Here is a 20,568-nt window from a genome sequence, read left to right on the forward strand (position 1 = left end):
ATTGAGTGCAGGTTAGATACACGAATTTGGCACCATAGAAGAAGTGCTTCTTAACTGCTAAAGGGTTATTCTTGCCTTGCTTCATGATACACTGTACTCCTCTATCTCACCCTGCTCATGAGATATGTTCCATAAACAGAAGCTTAGTTTAGAAGAAATTAAGGTTGGTAAAACACTGCATTCTCACAATGAAATATTAAACAATGAAAAGTCAAGTTTCAAGGGAATTTCTTAACTGTACCCTAATGCCCACGCACCACATATCCAGACTCAGAATCTTCACAGTGAACTTCACTCTACCTTCAACTAGTATGGAGACAGACTACAGGCAACCCAAAATTCTCCCTCACAGTACAACCTTAATTGCAAATTCATGCTTCCCCAATAAACAACACACTGTTCACTTAAGCAGTGAGCTGTAAAGAAGTTCAATATTAAACGGTGAGGGAGATTAATGTATTGTATGTAGCATGTTTGATCATCACGTGGAGGTAGAAGTAAGTTCCTTGCAATGATGTGGAGTCTGTCACTGGAAATGTGCAGTGTAGGCATTAAGATAAAGTTTAGAGGGTCCCAAACTTGACATTTTCTTGCTTTTGAGAATACACAGAGGAGATATTACATGCACCTAATTTTACTTAATATTTTGTTTATGGAATTTCCTGGATTTTTAATATAGCAATGAAGGTCTTATCATGGTATGATAAGGGAGCAAGGAATCATCCCTGACTTTCCCTACGGCAAATGGGAATATGGAGGGAACAATTATGTTTGAGGTGGGCGAGGGGGAATATTTGTGAGATCTGGGAGGCCTGGTGGGTCTGTCTCTAGTCTCCCTAATGCCAGTATGATATTACCCCTATTTCTGGAGCCTGTCAAATGCTGCATCTGATCCAGTTGGCCAGCCTTGGCTCCTCAGAGCAGAGGAGCCTCTGTTGAACCTGTAGAGCTCTGATTTTAAAGAAAGCCTTCTAATCACAAACAGGCTATTACTAATACAATGCTGTCTCTTAGTCTTCACACAGTCAACTTAAGTGCATCTATCTGCTGCTGCTCAGAACACTGAAAAGCTACAGCAAAGTGAAAGATGACTAGAATCTGATGAGTTTTCATTGCTACTGTTAAAAAAAACCTGTGGGCAACTGGGAAAATGACAAGAATCTGGTCACTTGCACTCTGATACTTCAAGGGAAAGCTCTAAGTAGGGTCAGAGACAGGAATTGAAGGAAGAAACTGAGGCTCGGAGGGGGAAGGATAGAGCAGCAGTGCCCCAACCCACCCATGCTTGCAACAGCTAGAAAGATCTGGGGTGAACAGGCAGGGATCACTCTCTCTGGCTTTATCCTTCTTCTGTGCAGCAACCAGAAGAGGTTGGAGAAAGGGCTGATCTTCAAATTTACCAGACACCTGCGATCTGGAGGTTCACATGAAAGAGAGACTTGAGCAAAGCCGAGAAATCCCAACCCCACTTCTTAGCAGTTGGTAAAGGGGGATAGCTCTTCACTTTACTGCTGGCCCTGAGGGCTTCCCCCACTTTTCATACTTGTCTTCTACTGATAGGGGTAGTCCTCTGGAAATTAGGTGTTGATAAGCGAGAGTGGGTGGGCGAGGCAGAGGAGACGACATAGATGGGGTAAGTTAGCACAGAGAAACACTGTTGAGATGGACACATTTTGGAAGAAGAATATGGAGACAGAATACAACATAAAGAAAGTATATGGAGGCAGAGAGATAGAGAAGGAAAAAAAACCTAACAGACACCAAGGACAGTACAGGAAAAGATACCCCATTATTCTATTATATGAATGCAGAGAATACAAAGTGAGGCAAAACCAGGAAGCACAGAACATAAAACAAGTGCCAGGAAAAACAATAAGTTGTTTGTTTTAAAATTGCATTAAATAGAAAGGTGATTATATATATTGTAGGGACATGCCCATGCAAGTAGTACAGAGATGAACCTCATCGGGTCCCTCCACCAGCCTTCATCTAAGACTTTACCTATCCTTTCTCCTCCCAGACTTGACCTATGGCTGTACCTCAAGAGAAAAAAGGAGAAAAAATCCACACCACGTGAAGAGCTTTTTTTGATCATTTTGCTAGGCACTCTGTCATCACTGCATTCGTACTGTGGCATCTAAGAAGTCAGAGCTATTTTGAACTTACCACAATATTATTTTTGCATTGATGTCTTTCCTGTATGGGAAAGGTGATCTAATATCAAGTTGGGGTTTTTCAACTTGAGTTTTGAGGGAGTCCAGTTGGTCTGCCTCACTGTAGTCATTCCAGGCTGGCAGAGAATCAATATCCACAAATTGGGAAGGAGCACCCAAGGGATCCATGGAATGGAAACAGCAACTCCTCTTTCCACTACCTCTTCAGCACTCCAGTTCTCACTGGAGTCTTTCTGGTGCTTCAGAGGAGAAAAAAATAGGGTCACAGACCTGGATTTTCATTGAGAACAATTCTAGAAGAGTTAGAGTTTTCATAAAGGAAAGCTGAAGAACAACTAAAGCATTTGCGGGTAGCAATGTAGTTAAGATTCACAGGCTATTTTGTTCACAACCTATCCTCTGTATGGTTTCATTTTTTTATCTCAAAATGTTTGTGCTTGGTCTCAGTACAAAGGTGAATTGTTTTGGAAAGTCTGAGCTAAGATAATTAATCTGTTTTTGAATTATCCAATGGTGAAAAAACCCCTAATTTTCCACACTATAAAAAAAATTGTTCCAATTGGTTTGTAAACTTGAACCTTAAAAAATGCTGAATCTATAAACTCCACATTTTGCAGATTTGTGGTTCAGCCTAAGAAAGAAAAATCAAATTTGAAGAAAAGTGATTCAGCATTTTAAGTCAAAAACTTAAATTACACACATATATACATATCAGGATAGATTTTTCTTTTCTGACTACCTTTTACATCCAATCCTCCATCCTCCACTGCAAATGAAGTGCTCTTGAAGTCATTTAGAGTTAAGGGTGCTTAGCTTCTCTTAGGATCAGGCCCTTACTGCTTTAGAAACATTTAAACACTTTAAAAACAAAACAGTCAAATTTGCTTACTCTCTATTTTGCAAAAATCAATAGCGCCTAGTGGACTGTCAGTCACTAATACAAATTAAGATCTATTTCTCCCATGCCCCCTTCAAAGGCTTGGGAAGTTTAGCACTTAAGCTACTGTTCAGTTAATTTTTAACTTTGGGTTAATTTAACTGGTAACAACTTTGAAAATCTGTTATTTCTCATGTAGTCAAAAAGATGCATTTTCCCAGGCCTGCTCTGAATCAGCCTGGACATTCTGTAAAGTCACAAACATTGATAAAGCGACTTGCATGCAGTTTAGCAGTGCTCCTAGATTCATCACTAACACTAATTTCTTATACAGCAGCATTTTCAAATGATGCTTTCTATGATCTGATGGAATAGGCAAATCTGCCTCATCCTAGCAAATGATCACCTGGCGTCCATTATGCACATCTTTTTCAACTCCTGTCTGGACTACAGCAATGCAATATACCTGGACACAAAGCCCTCAGGAAACTCCAAATAGTACAGAAAACTACAGCACATCTCTTCAATAACCTGCACTACAGCAAACACAAGCAGAATATGAAGGTCAAGGTCTTGTTCCTTACCTTCAAGTAAATTACTCCTGGAGGAATTCTGCACCACTGCGTATGCACAGAATTTATGCCCCTCACAGATTTCTTTGCTTCCCTTCAGAAAAATGACTTTCTAACAGGAAAGCAAAGGGAAGCCACAAGAGTGGTCATGTGACCTTTCCCAAGCATGTTTCAGGCGCCCAGGGCAGCCGGCAGAGAGGTAAATCACTGTGTGACAGGGACAGACTGGAGAAGACCTGGACTGGGCTCAGTTGCTAGTCCCGGCTGAGCTGGGGAGGACAGGACTTCCTCTTCCCCTGCACAGCATCCGGGGCCATGTCAGACCCATCCCAACATTTCTCTCTCCCCCAGGTGCAGGAAGCTCTGCAAACTCCTCATCACCCTGCTTCCTGCACCCATGCCTCCTCAGCTGTAGAGCGAAGGATCACTGTAGAGCTGCTCTCTTATCTGCCCAACCCCTGTGCATCCAGACCCCCTCATACCAAACCCACCTGCTGAGCCTCATCCCCCCAACGAGCCCCACTCCCACTGCACCTGGACCACTCCAACGAGCCACCCGCACCTGGATCTCCCTGCACTGAGCCCCAACCAGCTGCACCTGGATCCCCATCCCACTGAGCCCCACTCCCCCAGCATTTGGACCCCCTAACTGAGCTTCCCACACCCAGACCCCCCCTGCCAAGCTCTAGCCCCCACACACCAAGATCCCCCCCCCCATCTTCACCTGGACCTCCCTGCAAAGTGCCACTACCCTTACACCCAGAACCCCCAACAAGCCCCTGTGCATCAAGATCCCTCCCACACCCAGATCCCTACCCATATTGCCTCAAACAGAACCCTCTCAACCCACACCTGGATCCCCCCACACCAAGCCCCTCTGCACTTGGATCCTGCCTTGCTGACCCTGCCTACCCACACCTGGTGCACCTGGCACAGACAGGCAGGGCCCTGGGGTGTTTCTGGGGCAGGACTGGGTGCAGCTTCACCACTGAGTCTGCGTCCCAAGGGGGAGGGAAACTACATCGTGATCTCCCATCTCTGTGCAGCCGGTGGCCTGTGCTCCCCAATGCCATGCTGGAGCATCGACGTTTACTTGACAAATAAAATTTGCAGAATTTTAAAATATCGTAAGCAGAATTTTTAATTTTTGGTGCAGAATGCCCTCAAGAGTACGTATTTAAAGGCCTGGACTCAGCGTACCTAAAACTATGGGATGAAGGCCATGTTTCATAACTCTGCTCCTCAGACACAATGGAATGCTTCTCAATAAGGGTAAAGCTGGTTGTGTAGAAGACAGTTTCTTGGGGTCTAGTCCCAGACTGTGGAATGAACTAACACAGGAACTAAGGCTCATCCCAAAACATCACTTTCTTCCGCTTCAAGTGCAAGGTGCACTTCTTTGATCTTATCTTCTCTAACAGACAAACAGCAGCATGTACACTAAAATAAAAATCCCAAAGCAAACCCAAACCAATACACCAGAGCAACTAGCACCACAGCAGCTACTGGCATGTTGAACTGAGAGACAAACATGAACCAGTGAGAAAAACTGTTCAGAACCCCATGAGAAAATAAATAGTACTATACAACGTGGCAGTCTACCATTGAATTAAGACAGACGCTTGGGATGAAACCTCAAATGCACTGAAGCCCTTAGAAACTTGTATCCGTTTCTGACTGAGATCCAAAGTTTGTTCTTTTTGCACAAGTATACATACTTGTTGCGTCACCGAAGCAGGTGGTACATTCCACGCGAGCAGAAAGATTAATAAAAACCAGAAGGGAAGCAGAAAAAAGGCAACAGAAACACTTACTGGGAAGAGGGACATATTTGAAAGGAAAGATTAAGAGTTGAAAATATATGGTTTGGCAAAACAATAAATACTGGGGTGGCGGGCATGATAAGTCTAACAGTGAGACCGATACAAAGCAAGGAGGAAGAGAAATTGCGTTAGGTGATACGTAAGGTAAGGTGCAAATAGGAAAACTTTGAGGAAAACAAAAGCAGAAAAGTTAGACGGGATAATGGGAAACATTAACCCTGGTCATTTCTCTCTTAGGAGAGTCTTTCACGAGAAGCAAGTGAAGTCAGTGACCGATAAGGTCTTCCGGACCGAGAGCCCATCCCTTTGTTTCGGTCTGCGTGCAGCTTCACACCTATTTGCCTCGGGGGGGGGGGGGGGGTAGTACACCCACCCCCCCCAATACGCGTCTTGACCTTTCCCGAGATGCCTCGCGCGACGGAGAGCGGACAACAGCTGCCCCGGCGAGAACAGGGGCTGTGCCCCAGAGAAGGGCCGGCCCCGGGCAGGGATCCCTCCCCCAGGGGCCTCGCCGAGCGCAGATGGCAGGAACCGAAGGACGCTCCTGGACAAACGCTCGGAGCTTTTCTCAGCGCCCTAAAGCAAGAGACACAGAGACTCCCCCTCCCCCGCCGCGCCGGCAGGGACACGGGCCCCGCAACCCAACGGACGCGGAGGAGCGGTTCCAGGCCGCGCGGCTGCAGCGGGGTTGGGGGGGTGTCACAGAGCGACCGGCCCCGCCCGGGCCCCTCAGCACAGAACAGCGACCCCACCCTGCCTAGCAACGTCCGCTCAGGGAGCTCCCCCTTAGCAACGGGCCCCAGCGCCATCCCGTGTCCCACCGCTCGCTCGTGCCCCTCTCGCCGCGGATCACCCCTCACTCACGGGCCGGCTCCGCTGCCCCCATCCGGCGAGAGGGTCCCAGGGGTAGCAGTCGACTCAGCAACATCACCCCGGAAATGGGCACTGAGGCTGGCTCCCCCCCCCTTCCGCTTCCGGATCAAAGCCGACCAATCGCGCACCGAACAGCCGGGGTGAGGCGAGATCCTACGTCACTTCCGTCGGGACGCTGAACTGCTCGGCCGTTGTCCTCCCGTGCGGAGCGAGAGGCGGTGTCTGCGCGCGAGTGACCCGCAGAGCCACGTGGGGGCGGTGAGCGCGGGCCCGGCGCGTGGCGGGGGCGGGCTTTGGGTCTTACGGCGAACGCGGCGTGGCAGCGCCTCCCCCGCCCGCTCGCCCCTTCCCCAGCGGGGTCGGTGGCCCCTGCCTGGCCGGCGCTGCCGGGCCTCCATCCCAGAGGAGCCGGAGCTAGGGGCGCTGCCGCACCCCGGGCTTGAAGTGGTTCCGGTCCCTGTGCTAGGTTTACGGTTTGGTTCGATGGCGCCCAGCTCCCCCCCCCCCCCCCCCGCACTGTGCACGTTGTTCCCGCGCCCCGGCAACCGGGCCCTGCCGCTCGCGACCCGGCATAGGCGGCGCCCAGGAGCGACCCCTCAGCCGCGGGGCGCGGCTTTGGCAGCGTGGCGGGTCAGAGCGGCTGCTGTTGGATCCTCTGGGAGGAAAAAATAACCCCAAGCCCAGCAGTGCTTACTGGGAAGGAGAAATCAGGGCAGTAGCGATGGTGGGGGAAGGGAACACAAAGTCGGTGTGACTGTGCAGTGCGATAAGGCGGGTGGAAAGCGAAGGTAGCGTTGAGCTGCGTGTGTAGAGGCATCAGGGAGGGGAGAGCAGGGGGGAGGCCTCATCTAGAATATTGCATTTGGTTCTAGGTTCGGTGTTTATGAAAAGATTTAAAAACAGAATATGTATAACAATGGTGCGATGACAAAGAAGGAGCATGGGTAATTCCCTGTAAATACTTGTAGGGTGGCAATTATAGTTCCCAAAGTGGGAATAATTAAGAGTAATGGGAGTAATTGTGCAAAGAAAAATGTAGTCTGAATAATGGAAAAACTTAGCGCAGTCTGGCACACTGTGGGGTAGTCTCCCAAGGGAAGTGTTGAGAACCCCTTTGTTTTTAATGTTTGTCCTCTCCAGTTTAAATAACACTAGAAAAAGTTCTGTGGGTCCACTTTTCCTCTAATGTCATACAGCAGGTCTTTTCCAGCCCTAATTTCTCTTTATACATGAAATTCTTCTCAGTGTTTCTTGTTTTCTGTTTATATCCAGGTCAGCTCCCACCTGGGTCTGGAAATTGCACCATGGGTCTCACAAAGCAATATCTGCGCTACACAGCTAGTGCATTGTTTGGAGTGATTGCTAGCCAGAAAGGCAACATCGTCTATGTGGCCCTGCGGGGTGAAAAGGGCCGCTATGTGGCAGTGCCAGCATGTGAGCATGTCTTCATCTGGGACACCCGGAAAGGCGAGAAGGTGATGAGCTGGTTTCCCCCATTGTGAACCAGAATGGGATGACGCTGCTGTGTTGTATGGCAAGTGAGACTAGAAAACTGTAGCTGCGTGAGTTATCTTTGCTGGGAGCTCCCCAGGCAGAGAGATCAAATAAACATAGAAATAGTGGCTTCTAATATGCCACTTTAGTATCATCTGCAACCTTTGCCGCCTCACTGCTTACCCCTTTCTCCAGATCATTTATGAATAAGTTGAATAGGATTGGTCCTAGGACTGACCCTTGGGGAACACCGCTAGTTATCCCTCTCCCTTCTGAAAATTTACCATTTATTCCTACCCTTTGTTCCCTGTCTTTTAACCAGTTCTCAGTCCATGAAAGGATCTTCCCTCTTATCCCATGGCAACTTAATTTATGTAAGAGCCTTTGACAAAGGCTTTCTGGAAATCTAAGTACACTATGTCCACTGGATCTCCCTTGTCCACATGTTTGTTGACCCCTTCAGAGAACTCTAATAGATTAGTAAAACATGATTTTCCTTTACAGAAACCATGCTGACTTTTGCCCAACAATTTATGTTCTTCTATGTGTCTGACGGTTGTATTCTTTACTATTGTTTCAACTAACCTGCCCAGTACTGACGTTAGACTTACTGGTCTGTAATTGCCAGAATCTCCTCTAGAGCCCTTTTAAAATATTGGTGCTACATTAGCTATCTTCCAGTCATTGGGTACAGAAGCTGATTTAAAGGACAGGTTACAAACCATAGTTAATAGTTCCGCAATTTCACATTTGAGTTCTTTCAGAACTCTTGGGTAAATATGATCTGTTCCCGGTGACTTGTTACTGTTAAATTTCTCAATTAATTCCAGAACTTCCTCTAGTGACACTTCAGTCTATGACAATTCCTCAGATTTTTCACCTACAAAGGACAGCTCAGGTTTGGGAATCTCCCTAACATCCTCAGCCTTGAAGACTGAAGCAAAAAATTCATTTAGTTTCTCTGCAATGACTTTATCATCTTTAAGTGCTCCTTTTGTATCTCGATTGTCCAGGGGCCCCACTGGTTGTTTAGTAGGCTTCCTGCTTCTGATGTACTTTAAAACATTTTGTTATTACCTTTTGAGTTTTTGGCTAGCTGTTCTTCAAACTCCTTTTTGACTTTTCTTATTACATTTTATGCTCCTTTCTATTTACCTCACTAGGATTTGACTCCCACTTTTTAAAAGATGCCTTTTTATCTCTCACTGCTTCTTTTACATGGTTGTTAAGCCACGGTGGCTCTTTTTTAGTTCTTTTACTGTGTTTTTTAATTTGGGGTATACATTTAAGTTGGGCCTCTATTATGTTGTCTTTGAAAAGTGTCCATGTAGTTTGCAGGGATTTCACTCTAGTCACTGTACCTTTTAATTTCTGTTTAACTAACCTCCTAATTTTTGCATAGTTCCCCTTTCTGAAATTAAAAGCCACAGCGTTGGGCTGTTGAGGTGTTCTTCCCATCGCAGGAACATTAAACGTTTATTATATTATGGTCACTATTTCCAAGCGGTCCTGTTAGTTACCTCTTGGACCAGATCCAGCGCTCCACTGAGGACTAAATCGAGAATTGCCTCTCCCCTTGTGGGTTCCTGTACCAGTTGCTCCAAGAAGTAGTCATTTAAAGTATCGAGAAATTTTGTGTCTGCATTTCATCCTGAGGTGACATGTGCCCAGTCAATATGGGGATAATTGAAATCCCCCACTATTACTGAGTTCTTTATTTTGATAGCCTCTCTAATCTCCCTTAGCATTTCATCATCACTATCACTGTCCTGGTCAGATGGTCGATAATAGATCCCTATTATACTATTATATTCTTATTAGAGCATGGAATTACTATCCATAGAGATTCTATGGAACATGTGGATTCATTTAAGATTTTTACTTGATTTGATTCTGCATTTTCTTTCACATATAGTGCCTCTGTCCTTCAATATATTTTGTACCCCAGAATGATTGTGTCCCATTGATTATCCTCACTCCACCAGGTTTCTGTGGTGCCTAATATATCAATATCCTCCTTTAACACGAGGCACTCTAGTTCACCCATCTTATTATTTAGACTTCTAGCATTTGTGTACAAGCACTTTAAAAACTTGTCACTGTTTATTTGTCTGCCCTTTTCTGATGTGTCAGATTTATTTTTTATGTGAATGTTTCTCGTCTGATCTGGCCCGTACTTTATCCTCTTCCATCCTTTCCTGACTAAAACCTAGAGAATCTTTATCAATAGCAGGGGTGGGCAAACTTTTTGGGCTGAGGGCCACATCTGAGTGGGGAAATGGTATGCAGGGCTGGGGTGCGGGGGGGCACGTGGGAGTGGGTGCAGTGTGCAGGAATAGGCTCAGGGCAAGGGATTGGGGCAGAGGAGGGGTGCGGGTGTATGAGGAGGCTCAGGGAAGGGGGTTGGGGTGCAGAGTGCAGGAGGGCGCTCAGGGGAGGGGTACAGGAGGGGTGTGGACTGCGGGAGGAAGCTCAGGGCAGGGGGTTGGGTGCAGGCAGGGTGCGATGGGGCTCAGGGCAGGGAGTTGGGGGGTGGGTGCAGGAAGAGTTTGGGCTCCGGCCCAGCGCTGCTTACCTAAAGTGGCTCCGGGGTGGCAGCGGCATGCACCAGGGCCAGGGCAGGCTCCCTCCATGCCTGCCCTGGCCCCACCCCTCCGGGAAGCGACTGGAACCATGTCCCTGTGCAGCCCATGGGGGGAGGGGTGGGGCACAGGGCTCTGTGCGCTGCCCTTGCCACATCTCCAGGTACCTCCCCCGAAGCTCCCATTGGCCACAGTTCCCTGTTCCCGGCCAATGGGAGCTGCGGAGGGCGGTGCCTGGAGGCAAGGGCCATGCATGGAGCCCTCTGCTTGCCCCTCACCTCCGGGGCCCAGGGACATGGTGCCAGCCACTTCTGAGAGCGGCGTGGGGCCTGCAGCACCATGGGGGGCAATCCCGTGGGCCGTTGTTTGCCCACCCTGATCAATAGACTCGCCTTTCAGAGAAGTCTCTGTCTGATCCACGTGCTCTGCTGCAGCAATCGGCATTCACCCGTCTCTTAGTTTAAAAACTGCTCTGCAACCTTTTTATTGTTAAGTGCCAGCCGTCTGAATCCACTTTGGTTTAGGTGGAGCCCATCCTTCTTGTATAGGCTCCCCCATCCCAAAAGTTTCCCCAGTTCCTAATAAATCGAAAGCCCTTCTCTCTACACTATCATCTCATCCACCCATTGAGACTCTGAAGCTCTGCCTGCCTGGCCCTGCGCGTGGAACTGGAAGCATTTCTGAGAATGCCACCATGGAGGTCCTGGATTTCAGTATCTTTCCTAGCAGCCTAAATTTGGCCTCCAGGACATCTCTCCTTCCCTTCCCTATGTCATTGGTACCTACATGTACCACGACCACCGGCTCCTCCCCAGCACTGCACATAAGTCTATCTAGCTGCCTCAAGAGATCCGCATCCTTCGCGCCAGGCAGGCAAGTCACCGTACGGTTCTCCTGGTCATCACAAACCCAGCTATCTATGTTTCTAATGATCGAATCTCCCATTACTAACATCTGTCTTTTCCTAATGACTGGAGTTCCCTCCCCTGGAGAGGTAACCTCAGTGCAAGAGGATACCCCAGCATCATCGGGAAGGAGGGCCCCAACCATGGGAAGGTTTCCCTCTGTTCTGGTTGACTGCTCTCTTTCTCTGAGCCTTTCATCCTCCTTAACAGCGCAGGGACTGTCTGACCGGAGGTGAGACAAATCTACAGTGTCCCGGAAAGCCACATCAGCATACCTCTCTGCCTCCCTTAGCTCCCCCAGTTCCACCACCCTGGCCTCCAAAGCCCGTATGTGGTCTCTGAAGGCCAGGAGCTCCTTGCACCAAATGCACACATATGCCACCCGCCCACAGGGCAGGTAATCATACATGCTATACTGAGCACAATAAACAGGATAGCCCCCACTCTGCTGCTGGGCTTCTGCCTGCATTCTCTCCTACAGCTACCTAGGTTAATGATAGGATTTTTGTTTAAATCAAGAAGTTTTGATTATAGTTTAGTTTAAAGGTTTTAAAGAATGGCTAGTGTACCACTCCCCTTCCAAACTCCCTCTCAAAACTCCCTGTTAGTGGTCCCTGGTTGCTCACTACTTTGTAAAGCCTTGGCCTTTCTGATAGTCCCACCCCCGACTAAGGCTCAGCCAATGAGAAGAGGCTTCTAGATTTCAAACCTTGTTTAGAAGCTCACAGCTTCCAACTGACGGCCACGGCACACAGTCCTTCAAACAGACAGACAAACACAAGCTCAGCACACAGCAGATAACCCACAAACACACACTACAGACAGCCACTTACCCCAAGGGTCCCGTATTTGCTCCTCCTTCACCTCTCAAAACTCCCGGTTAGCGTACCCTGTGGGGGGACCTTTCCTATGCAAAACGTAACTGATCCTGATTCTTTCCTTTGATCTTAAATAATTTATTCAGGTAGAAAGGAGTATGAGTCAGTCCCACTGAGCCATTCTTCCTTGTTACTCTAGAGTTGAGTATGAGATTTGAAGCTCCACTGTTGACATTGCAGAGCATCACAAAGGGACATGAAGAGTACTGCTTCAAATGACACATTAGACCCAGAGCTACACTATCACAGGGCTTTAGGTGTCTTTTGGAATGCTGAACTCATGTACACCCTATGGAAAAAAAAATAATTCAGTTGTATGCTTAAGAGGAGCTGGAATGGAAAGGAATTGTCCTGTGAAGAAATTTGGAATGCCTTTTTTACTAGCAAGCAAGAGGAGTCACTGTCTAGCTGTTAGACTTCTGGGTTCTAGTCCTCGTTGCACCCTGATTTGCTATTTGGCCTGGTGAAGTCATGTCCCCTCTCCATGCCTCAGTTTCCACATTTTTAAAACTACGATAATGGTATTCCTTCATTTCAGTAGCAGATTGTGAGGAATGAGTTTCTAAAGTACTAGGGGTCCTCAGATGGAAGTCCTGATAGACGAAGTATTCTCTTCCTTCTGTCCCCTGTGGCTGTTTCTAGCTCTGACATGTCACAAACACCTTGTCTTCTGAAAATTGCAGGTTCTCATCCTTCAGGGTCTCAAGCAGGAGGTCACTTCTCTCTGCCCATCCCCAGATGGGTTGCATTTGGCTGTTGGATATGAGGATGGATCAATCCGTGTCTTCAGCCTCCTAAGTGGTGAAGGGAATGTCACTTTCAATGGACATAAGGCTGCAGTTATGACTCTGCAGTATGATCATCTGGGAGGCAGACTGGTGTCTGGCTCAAAGGTGAGAGTTGGTAGGAGAAGCCAAGTCTGGAGGTCAGTTCTTTCATAATCAGGGAGGACTAGCTGTTTTGTGGAGATGACTTGTAGACGTGGCCACAGTTAAGAGGCCTGGCTGGGAAGGGGTGGATGGTGCACTGGAATAGCTGGAGGAGTGGTAGTGAGAGGATCTGGGTCAGATTCACAGCTGAGTTGCATCACAGATCTTTATTGAAGGGCCGAAGACTGGAATAGGAAGGGGTGCTGTAGATCAGGACTAAGGTGAATTAGCAGACCTGTGCATGGGGGAGTATAGAGCTGGAATGGTGGGGGTGCTGCAGGTTGGGCATGAGGTACATCAGCAGAACAGTTCATAGAGATCCCAGGACTGGAATAGCAGGGGGGCTGCAGACAGGGACTGAAGTACTTGGGCAGAACTGTTGAAGACAGGGGGTTTGCTAGTCTGAAACAGCAGGGGCTGCTTCATGCCAATACTAAGGAGCATTTGTAGAGGTGCATATATGTGTGCGGGGAGAACAACTCCTGGCTTTATGAGCCCTTCAGTGCGTACTAAAACTCAAATTTAGGGGAAAGCAGACTCTGCCTGTCTAAGGTAGTGTATTGGGTCTCATAGCAGAAGATTCTGACGATGTCCACCCTTGGGTGATGTCCCTTTCCTTTCAGGACACAGACGTCATTGTGTGGGATGTCATCAATGAGAGTGGGTTGTACCGGCTGAGGGGGCACAAGGATGCTGTCACACAGGCACTCTTCTTGAGAGAGAAGAACCTCCTGGTTACCAGGTACACTGCACTGCTGAGTTTGCTGAATTGAGGATTCAAGGCTTTACTCATGTATCGTGTCATGTCAAAACTTATGGACTTAACACAAAGAAGTGAAAAGTTAGATTTTCTAGATGGTGCTCCTTTTTCAGAATGAACGCATTCTTAATAAGCTTTTTTTAAAAAGCCTTATAACACCACAACCTTAACTGTGAGCCAGAGACTTTTTAAAATACAATTGTTATCTTGATATCTAAATGGTTTTTAAAGAATACCACTAAGTGGGAAATACCAGCTAATGAGACACTCACTTTAAAAATAATTATTCTCTGAATAGTTTTTAATCTACTGTTAAATGTGGTACCTGAGATTACTATAACAGAGGATATGTCTGTACTGCATCCCATCACGGCTGGACAGATGTGCTAGCTCTGCTTGAGCTAGCATGCTAAAAAGAGCAATGTAGCACAGCTGGCGGCTTGGGCTAGTCACCTGAGTACATACCCAGGGGGTCTGGGTGAGTATGTGCTCAGATATGCTCCCAGCTGCAGTGTAGATGTACCATGAGATTAGCAGTATGTTTACAGAATGCATTTGACAGTACTTTGCGTAAAGTCACTTTTGCTTTTTTCCCCTGTGTAATCAATTGGATTCCCTTTTGCTTGTGAATCTTTCACACAGTAATAGGACAGAAAAATAAATTTTAAAAATAGGCAAATGATTATAGAACCATGGAAATCGATAGGGAGACATGGGTACATGTAGTACCTGAACAGACTTTTAACTCCTCTTAACATTCACTAGCTTTAAAGATGACAGTGTTGCTTGGCATGAGAATTCGTTGATGAAATTCTTTTAAGAATGTTTTATTTATTAGATTTATGTATCAGTTCAATAGAAAAAGTGTATTACATCAATTTAGGGTAAAAGGATGCCGGTAACTTTTATTTTTCAGATTATTGATGAAATAATAGTGTGTGTTTGGGGAGTCCGGTGGCACCTGAAAGACTAACAGATTTATTTGGGCATAAGCTTTCGTGGGTAAAAAAACACTTCTTCAGATGCACGGCTACCCCTCTGATACTTGTTTATTTGGGGATAGAGTTAAAGCTGTGTTGTGAAGACATATGCACTTGGTTGGTAGTTTATAAAATGGCTTAATTTTCTGAATATTACTTTCTTTAATGTTGGTAAATAGTTCTTAATTTTAAAATAAGGATGGAGATGCTTGGGCAAGATATGCCCTATTCCTCATAACAAAAAGGAATATCAGCCTTAAACATAGCTGTGACTCCTTATTTAAAGCTGATTTTTATTTTTCCATCAGAGATTTGACCTCTTTGTTATGAAAACTACAGTATATTCTTACCCAATCATTCAGCGTTTACTGAGTACGGCATTTTTTTGACCATTTACAAGTAAACTTAACTCATGTAATAGTTTGTGTTAAAACTAATTTAAAAACAAGTCCTTTAAGAAATTTAGTGCTTGGAGTCAGACCTTTTTCATCCTGAATTATCTTAAAAATGGAATGGTAACTTAAAACTTTTCATATTGTTAAAACTTGTTAGGGACATTAGGTTGTAATTAAGATAGTTATTAATAGTTCTTGTCTTTAACTGTTGTTCTACTCTACAGACAGAGCCAGGTCAACAGCTCAGATTACTTTTAACTGGGGCCATCATGATGTTGGCAGTAACCATATCAATTGCTACCCTTCCTAATTTTCATGCTACAATTCTGTTGGTTGTAGTGAGTCACTGGTATGATGGGCGATTGGACACATGTCAGAAGTTCTCATTGGTAGATTATTTGGCCAGAACTGTTGTTGCTCTGAAAGATTCTGTGATTGCATTTGGGCATCTGTGCTTGAAAGGCTCCCGATAATGCTACACCCTTGGCCCTACTACATACTGAGGCAGGAGGTGGTAAAGTGCAGACACAAGGGACGGGGCTCCGTACATCCTCTCTTTGCACAATGCTGGTCTAACAGCACTCTTCTTCTCCATCCAGCCCATGCACATCTCCTCACATATGGCCATTTCCCTGGTCCTCTCGGTTCCCTATATTGGTGTTTCCTGGTATTGGAGGAGCTCTGTGGAGTGCGGGGGGGGGAGGGAGGAGAAATGTGGGGGCAGGGAGAAGCAAGGTCCCAATGTCTTTGCTTATGCATCAGCTCCCCCCCACACACTAGTGCTGGCTCAGTGTGCAGTGGAGCTTAAGGTATGTCTACATTGCAAGTGAAGGTACATTTAATCTAGCAAATATGGGTAACAGCAGTGTAGATGTAGCGACCTGACTGTATACCCAGGCTTCTTGTCAGGCTTGTATGTGTGTTGCTACCTCTTCCTGGTGCCCAAGCTACCAAATCATCATTACAGCTGTTACCCACAGGTATATCTATCCATGCTACAATCACAGTGTAGAGGTGCCCTGAGGTAGCCATGCCAAGGAGAACCTTTAATGTGATGGTGTTTTGACAAAAAAACTCCCGTTGATATTAGTGGAAATAGAATTGGGCCTGGAATTAGACAAAGTAATTGCTAATAATTTTTTACTTTATTACAACCAGGGCTGTCGATTAATTGCCGTTAACTCACATGATTAACTCAAAAAAATTAATTGTGATTAATTGCACTGTTAAACAATGGGTTTCAGAATAACAGCCGTGTTAGTCTGTATTCGCAAAAAGAAAAGGAGTACTTGTGGCACCTTAGAGACTAACTAATTTATTTGAGCATAAGCTTTCGTGAGCTACAGCTCACTTCATCGGATGCATACTGTGGAAACTGCAGAAGACATTATATACACAGAGACCATGAAACAATACCTCCTCCCACCCCACTCTCCTGCTGGTAATAGCTTATCTAAAGTGATCAATCTCCTTACAAGGTGTATGATAATCAAGTTGGGCCATTTCCAGCACAAATCCAGGTTTTCTCACCCTCTGCCCCCCTCCCCCCCCCCCCAAACTCACTCTCCTGCTGGTAATAGCCCATCCAAAGTGACCACTCTCTTTACAATGTGTATGATAATCAAGGTGGGCCATCATACACATTGTAAAGAGAGCAGTCACTTTGGATGGGCTATTACCAGCAGGAGTGTGAGTTTGTGGATGGGGGGGTGGAGGGTGAGAGAACCTGGATTTGTGCTGGAAATGGCCCAACTTGATTATCATACACGTTGTAAGGACAGTGAGCACTTTAGATAAGCTATTACCAGCAGGAGAGTGGGGTGGGAGGAGGTATTGTTTCATGGTCTCTGTGTATATAATGTCTTCTGCAGTTTCCACAGTATGCATCCGATGAAGTGAGCTGTACCTCACGAAAGCTTATGCTCAAATAAATTGGTTAGTCTCTAAGGTGCCACAAGTACTCCTTTTCTTTTTACTGTTAAACAATAGAATATCAACTGAAATTTAGTAAATATTTTGGATGTTTTTCTATATTTTCAAATATCTGTTTCAATTACAACACAGAATACAAAGTGTACAGTGCTCATTTTATATTTTTTATTACAAATATTTGCACTCTAAAAAGATAAAAGAAATTGTATTTTTCAATTCACCTCATACAAGTACTGTAGTGCAATATCTTTATCATGGAAATGTAACTTACAAATGTAGGGTTTTTTGTTACATAACTGCACTCAAAAATAAAACAATGTAAAACTTTAGAGCCTGCAAGTCCACTCATCCTACTTCTTGTTCAGCCAATCACTAACAGAAATACGTTCGTTTACATTTACGGGAGATATTGCTGCCCACTTCTTAATTACAGTGTCATCTGAAAGTGAGAATAGGCATTCGCATGGCACTGTTGTAGCTGGCATCACAAGATATTTATGTGCCAGATGTGTTAAAGATTCATATGCCTCTTCATGCTTTGGCCATTGTTCCAGAGGACATGCTTCCATGCTGATGGTGTTTGTTTAAAAAATGTGTTAATTAAATTTGTGACTGAACTCCTTGGGGGAGAATTGTATGTCTCCTGCTCTGTTTTACCCACATTCTGCCATATATTTCATGTTATAGCAGTCTCAGATGATGACCCAAGACATGTTCATTTTAAGAACACTTTCATTGCAATTTTGACAAAATGCAAAGATACCAGTGTGAAATTTCTAAAGATAGCTACAGCACTCAACCCAAGATTTAAGAATCTGAAGTGCCTTCCAGAATCGGGGATCAGGTGTGGAGCATGCTTTCAGAAATCTTAAAAAAGAGCAACACACTGATGCAGAAACTACAGAACCCAAACCAGCAAAAAATAAAATCAACCTTCTGCTCGTGGCATCTAACTCATGCCGATGAAAATGAACATGCGTCGGTCTACATTGCTTGGATGGTTATCAAGCAGAGCCCGTCATCAGCATGGATGCGTATTCCCCTGGAACGGTGCTTGAAGCATGGAGGGAGATATGAATCTCTAGCGCATCTGGCATGAAAATATCTTGTGACGCTAGCTACAACAGTGCCATGCATTTGCCTGTTCTCACTTTGAGGTGACATAAACAAGAAGCAGGCAGCATTATCTTCTACAAATGTAAACAAACTTGTTTGTGTGAGCAATTGGCTGAACAAGAAGTAGGACTGATCGGACTTGTAGGCTCTAAAGTTTTACATTTGTTTTATTTTTGAATGCAGGGTTTTTTTGTACATAATTCTACATTTGTAGGTTGAACTTTCATGATAGAGATTTCACTACAGTACTTAGGTAAATTGAAAAATACTATTTCTTTTGATTTTTACAGCACAAATATTTGTAATCAGAAATAAAGCGAGCACTGTACACTTTGTATTCTGTGTTGTAATTGAAATCAATATATTTTAAAATGTAGAAAATGTCCAAAAATATTTAAATAAATGGTATTCTATTATTGTTTAGCAGCACGATTAATTGCATGATTAATTTTTTTTAATCACTTGACAATCCTAAAATTACAACCTGTTATTGCACCCTGTTTCCTTCAAGTAAAGCTGGAAACATGACTCCTCAAGAAGATTTAACTATCTGCGGAATGTGAAGGGGATAGCTGTATTTGATTCTTTGAGCACCTTGCAAATGGAAAAGTCCTAAAACCTCTGATAAGCTAAAATGCAGCTCTGTCTGGTGCATTTAATTTGGCACAGATCATTGTACAGTTCATTAGGACAGGCAATGAAGAATTTTGTATCAACTGAAAATACAGGGGGAATTTAGGGAGACCCAGTGTTGGAATTTGGCTAGCGCACCAGGCTTGACACCCTTGCCCTTAAAGAAAGCAGAATGGTTTCTCCATTACACTAGGCTGGGGTTTCCGTGCTGACTCTAGGAGGTGCCTCCTGATGGATCACCAGCCCATATTTCTGTATTGCCTGTGTTTTGCTGGATCTCTTATCCTGACTCTGCTTAGCTTGTGAGACCTGCTGAGATCCTAGCCTAAATAAGTCCGACCTCTGACACCTTGCAGTGTGCTTTACCTTTTGTGTTTCTTACTCTCTTCAAAGCTCACAGTTTTGGCTGAACTCTGGTGACCTTGCCTCATGTCTGGGTGATGTCATTTGTTTTTTTCAGTGGTAAAGACACCTTGGTGAAGTGGTGGGACTTGGATACGCAGCACTGCTTCAAAACACTGGTTGGACACCGTACTGAGGTAAATAAAATTAAAGATGGAGAGAAGGAGTTAGTTCAGTACAAGTATCCCAGCACACTGGCTGCAAGGCAGCTTCTATTGTTACATCCACACTGCTCAGGATTGGATTTTTTTTAGGTTGTAATCACAGACCCTGTGAAATATTTGTGAAGAAGGGACAGGTGAGAAGCCTCATCTGTTTAGGAGGCTTGTATCGCTCTTGCTGGGAGTGATGTTTCCAAACCAGATATCCTTGTGCAGTATTCTATGTAGCAGGGGCTTGAGTTCTGTTCTCATTTTTCCATTTAAATTTAAAAAAATCAAAGAAATTCAGTGCAAGAATCCTGTCACATACAACATTAATGAGGAGACTGAAATCCACTGATGTGATGAATTCCTTGGCCAAAGTCCTAATAGCAGTGTTAACTTTGCCCTTTGTATATTGGCATCTTAGGGCAGGAACACTGTAGGCTATTGCTTGTTATACTGACAGATTTCAGAGTAGCAGCCATGTTAGTTGTATCGGCAAAAAGAAAAGGAGGACTTGTGGCACCTTAGAGACTAACAAATTTATTTGAGCATAAGCGATGAAGTGAGCTGTAGCTCACAAAAGCTTATGCTCAAATAAATTTGTTAGTCTCTAAGGTGCCACGAGTCCTCCTTTTGTTTGTTGTACTGTCTTTCTGCTAAAAGGTTAACTGCAAAAAGGAAAAGTCTGGGTTTTTATTTTATTTTTTAAATAGGTATATAGAGAGAGAGACCATATTTTCCCCCTGTCGCGCCCCCCACCCCCCAACACTCTCCACAAATAAACAAAACCCCAATCAAACCAAAAAACAAGACAGACAAAATCCCCCAGTCCCCTTCAAAGGGATAACACTAAATCTCTATCCTGGAGGGATGTTGTATGGCTAAATTCACTAATGTTGGTGGGGCGTGCTGATACTGTGGTGATGGGAGGCCATATAACTAGACATAAAGACGCTTCTCGGTGTCTTCTCTTTGGCAGGTGTGGGGACTAACCTTTGTGTCACAAGAGAAGCGTCTCATCACTGGCGCTGCAGACAGTGAGCTCAGGGTGTGGAACATCACCTACATCCAGGAGGTAAGAACTGAAAGCATCATCT

General features: G+C 45.1%; 2 protein-coding genes across 6 annotated transcripts in view; one reads left to right on the top strand and one right to left on the bottom strand.

Moving 5' to 3' along the window:
• The window catches only part of GDAP2 (ganglioside induced differentiation associated protein 2), a 44,534-nt gene extending 38,130 nt beyond the window's left edge, over positions 1-6,404 (bottom strand). The window contains exons 1-2 of one of the 3 annotated variants that reach the window (XM_084611113.1): positions 6,311-6,404; positions 2,167-2,413 (exon numbers count right to left, since the gene is read on the bottom strand). In XM_084611113.1, coding sequence (XP_084467239.1) covers positions 2,167-2,342 — 176 coding nt within the window. In that variant the 5' untranslated portion in view covers positions 2,343-2,413; positions 6,311-6,404. Of the gene's footprint in view, positions 1-2,166; positions 2,414-6,267 lie in introns of all 3 variants that reach the window. The other 2 variants (XM_084611115.1, XM_084611114.1) reach the window with 2 other exon arrangements.
• Positions 6,405-6,431: 27 nt separating this feature from the next.
• The window catches only part of WDR3 (WD repeat domain 3), a 41,999-nt gene continuing 27,862 nt past the window's right edge, over positions 6,432-20,568 (top strand). Inside the window, exons 1-6 of one of the 3 annotated variants that reach the window (XM_084611080.1) lie at positions 6,432-6,577; positions 7,592-7,794; positions 12,862-13,071; positions 13,731-13,849; positions 19,384-19,462; positions 20,451-20,546. In XM_084611080.1, the coding sequence (XP_084467206.1) occupies positions 7,624-7,794; positions 12,862-13,071; positions 13,731-13,849; positions 19,384-19,462; positions 20,451-20,546 (675 nt within the window). In that variant the 5' untranslated portion in view covers positions 6,432-6,577; positions 7,592-7,623. Of the gene's footprint in view, positions 6,578-6,902; positions 7,108-7,591; positions 7,795-12,861; positions 13,072-13,730; positions 13,850-19,383; positions 19,463-20,450; positions 20,547-20,568 lie in introns of those variants that run through there. The other 2 variants (XM_084611082.1, XM_084611081.1) reach the window with 2 other exon arrangements.

This window comes from Lepidochelys olivacea (genome assembly GCF_965140295.1).
Source record: "Lepidochelys olivacea isolate rLepOli2 genome assembly, chromosome: 1".
Lineage (NCBI taxonomy): Eukaryota > Metazoa > Chordata > Testudines > Cheloniidae > Lepidochelys > Lepidochelys olivacea.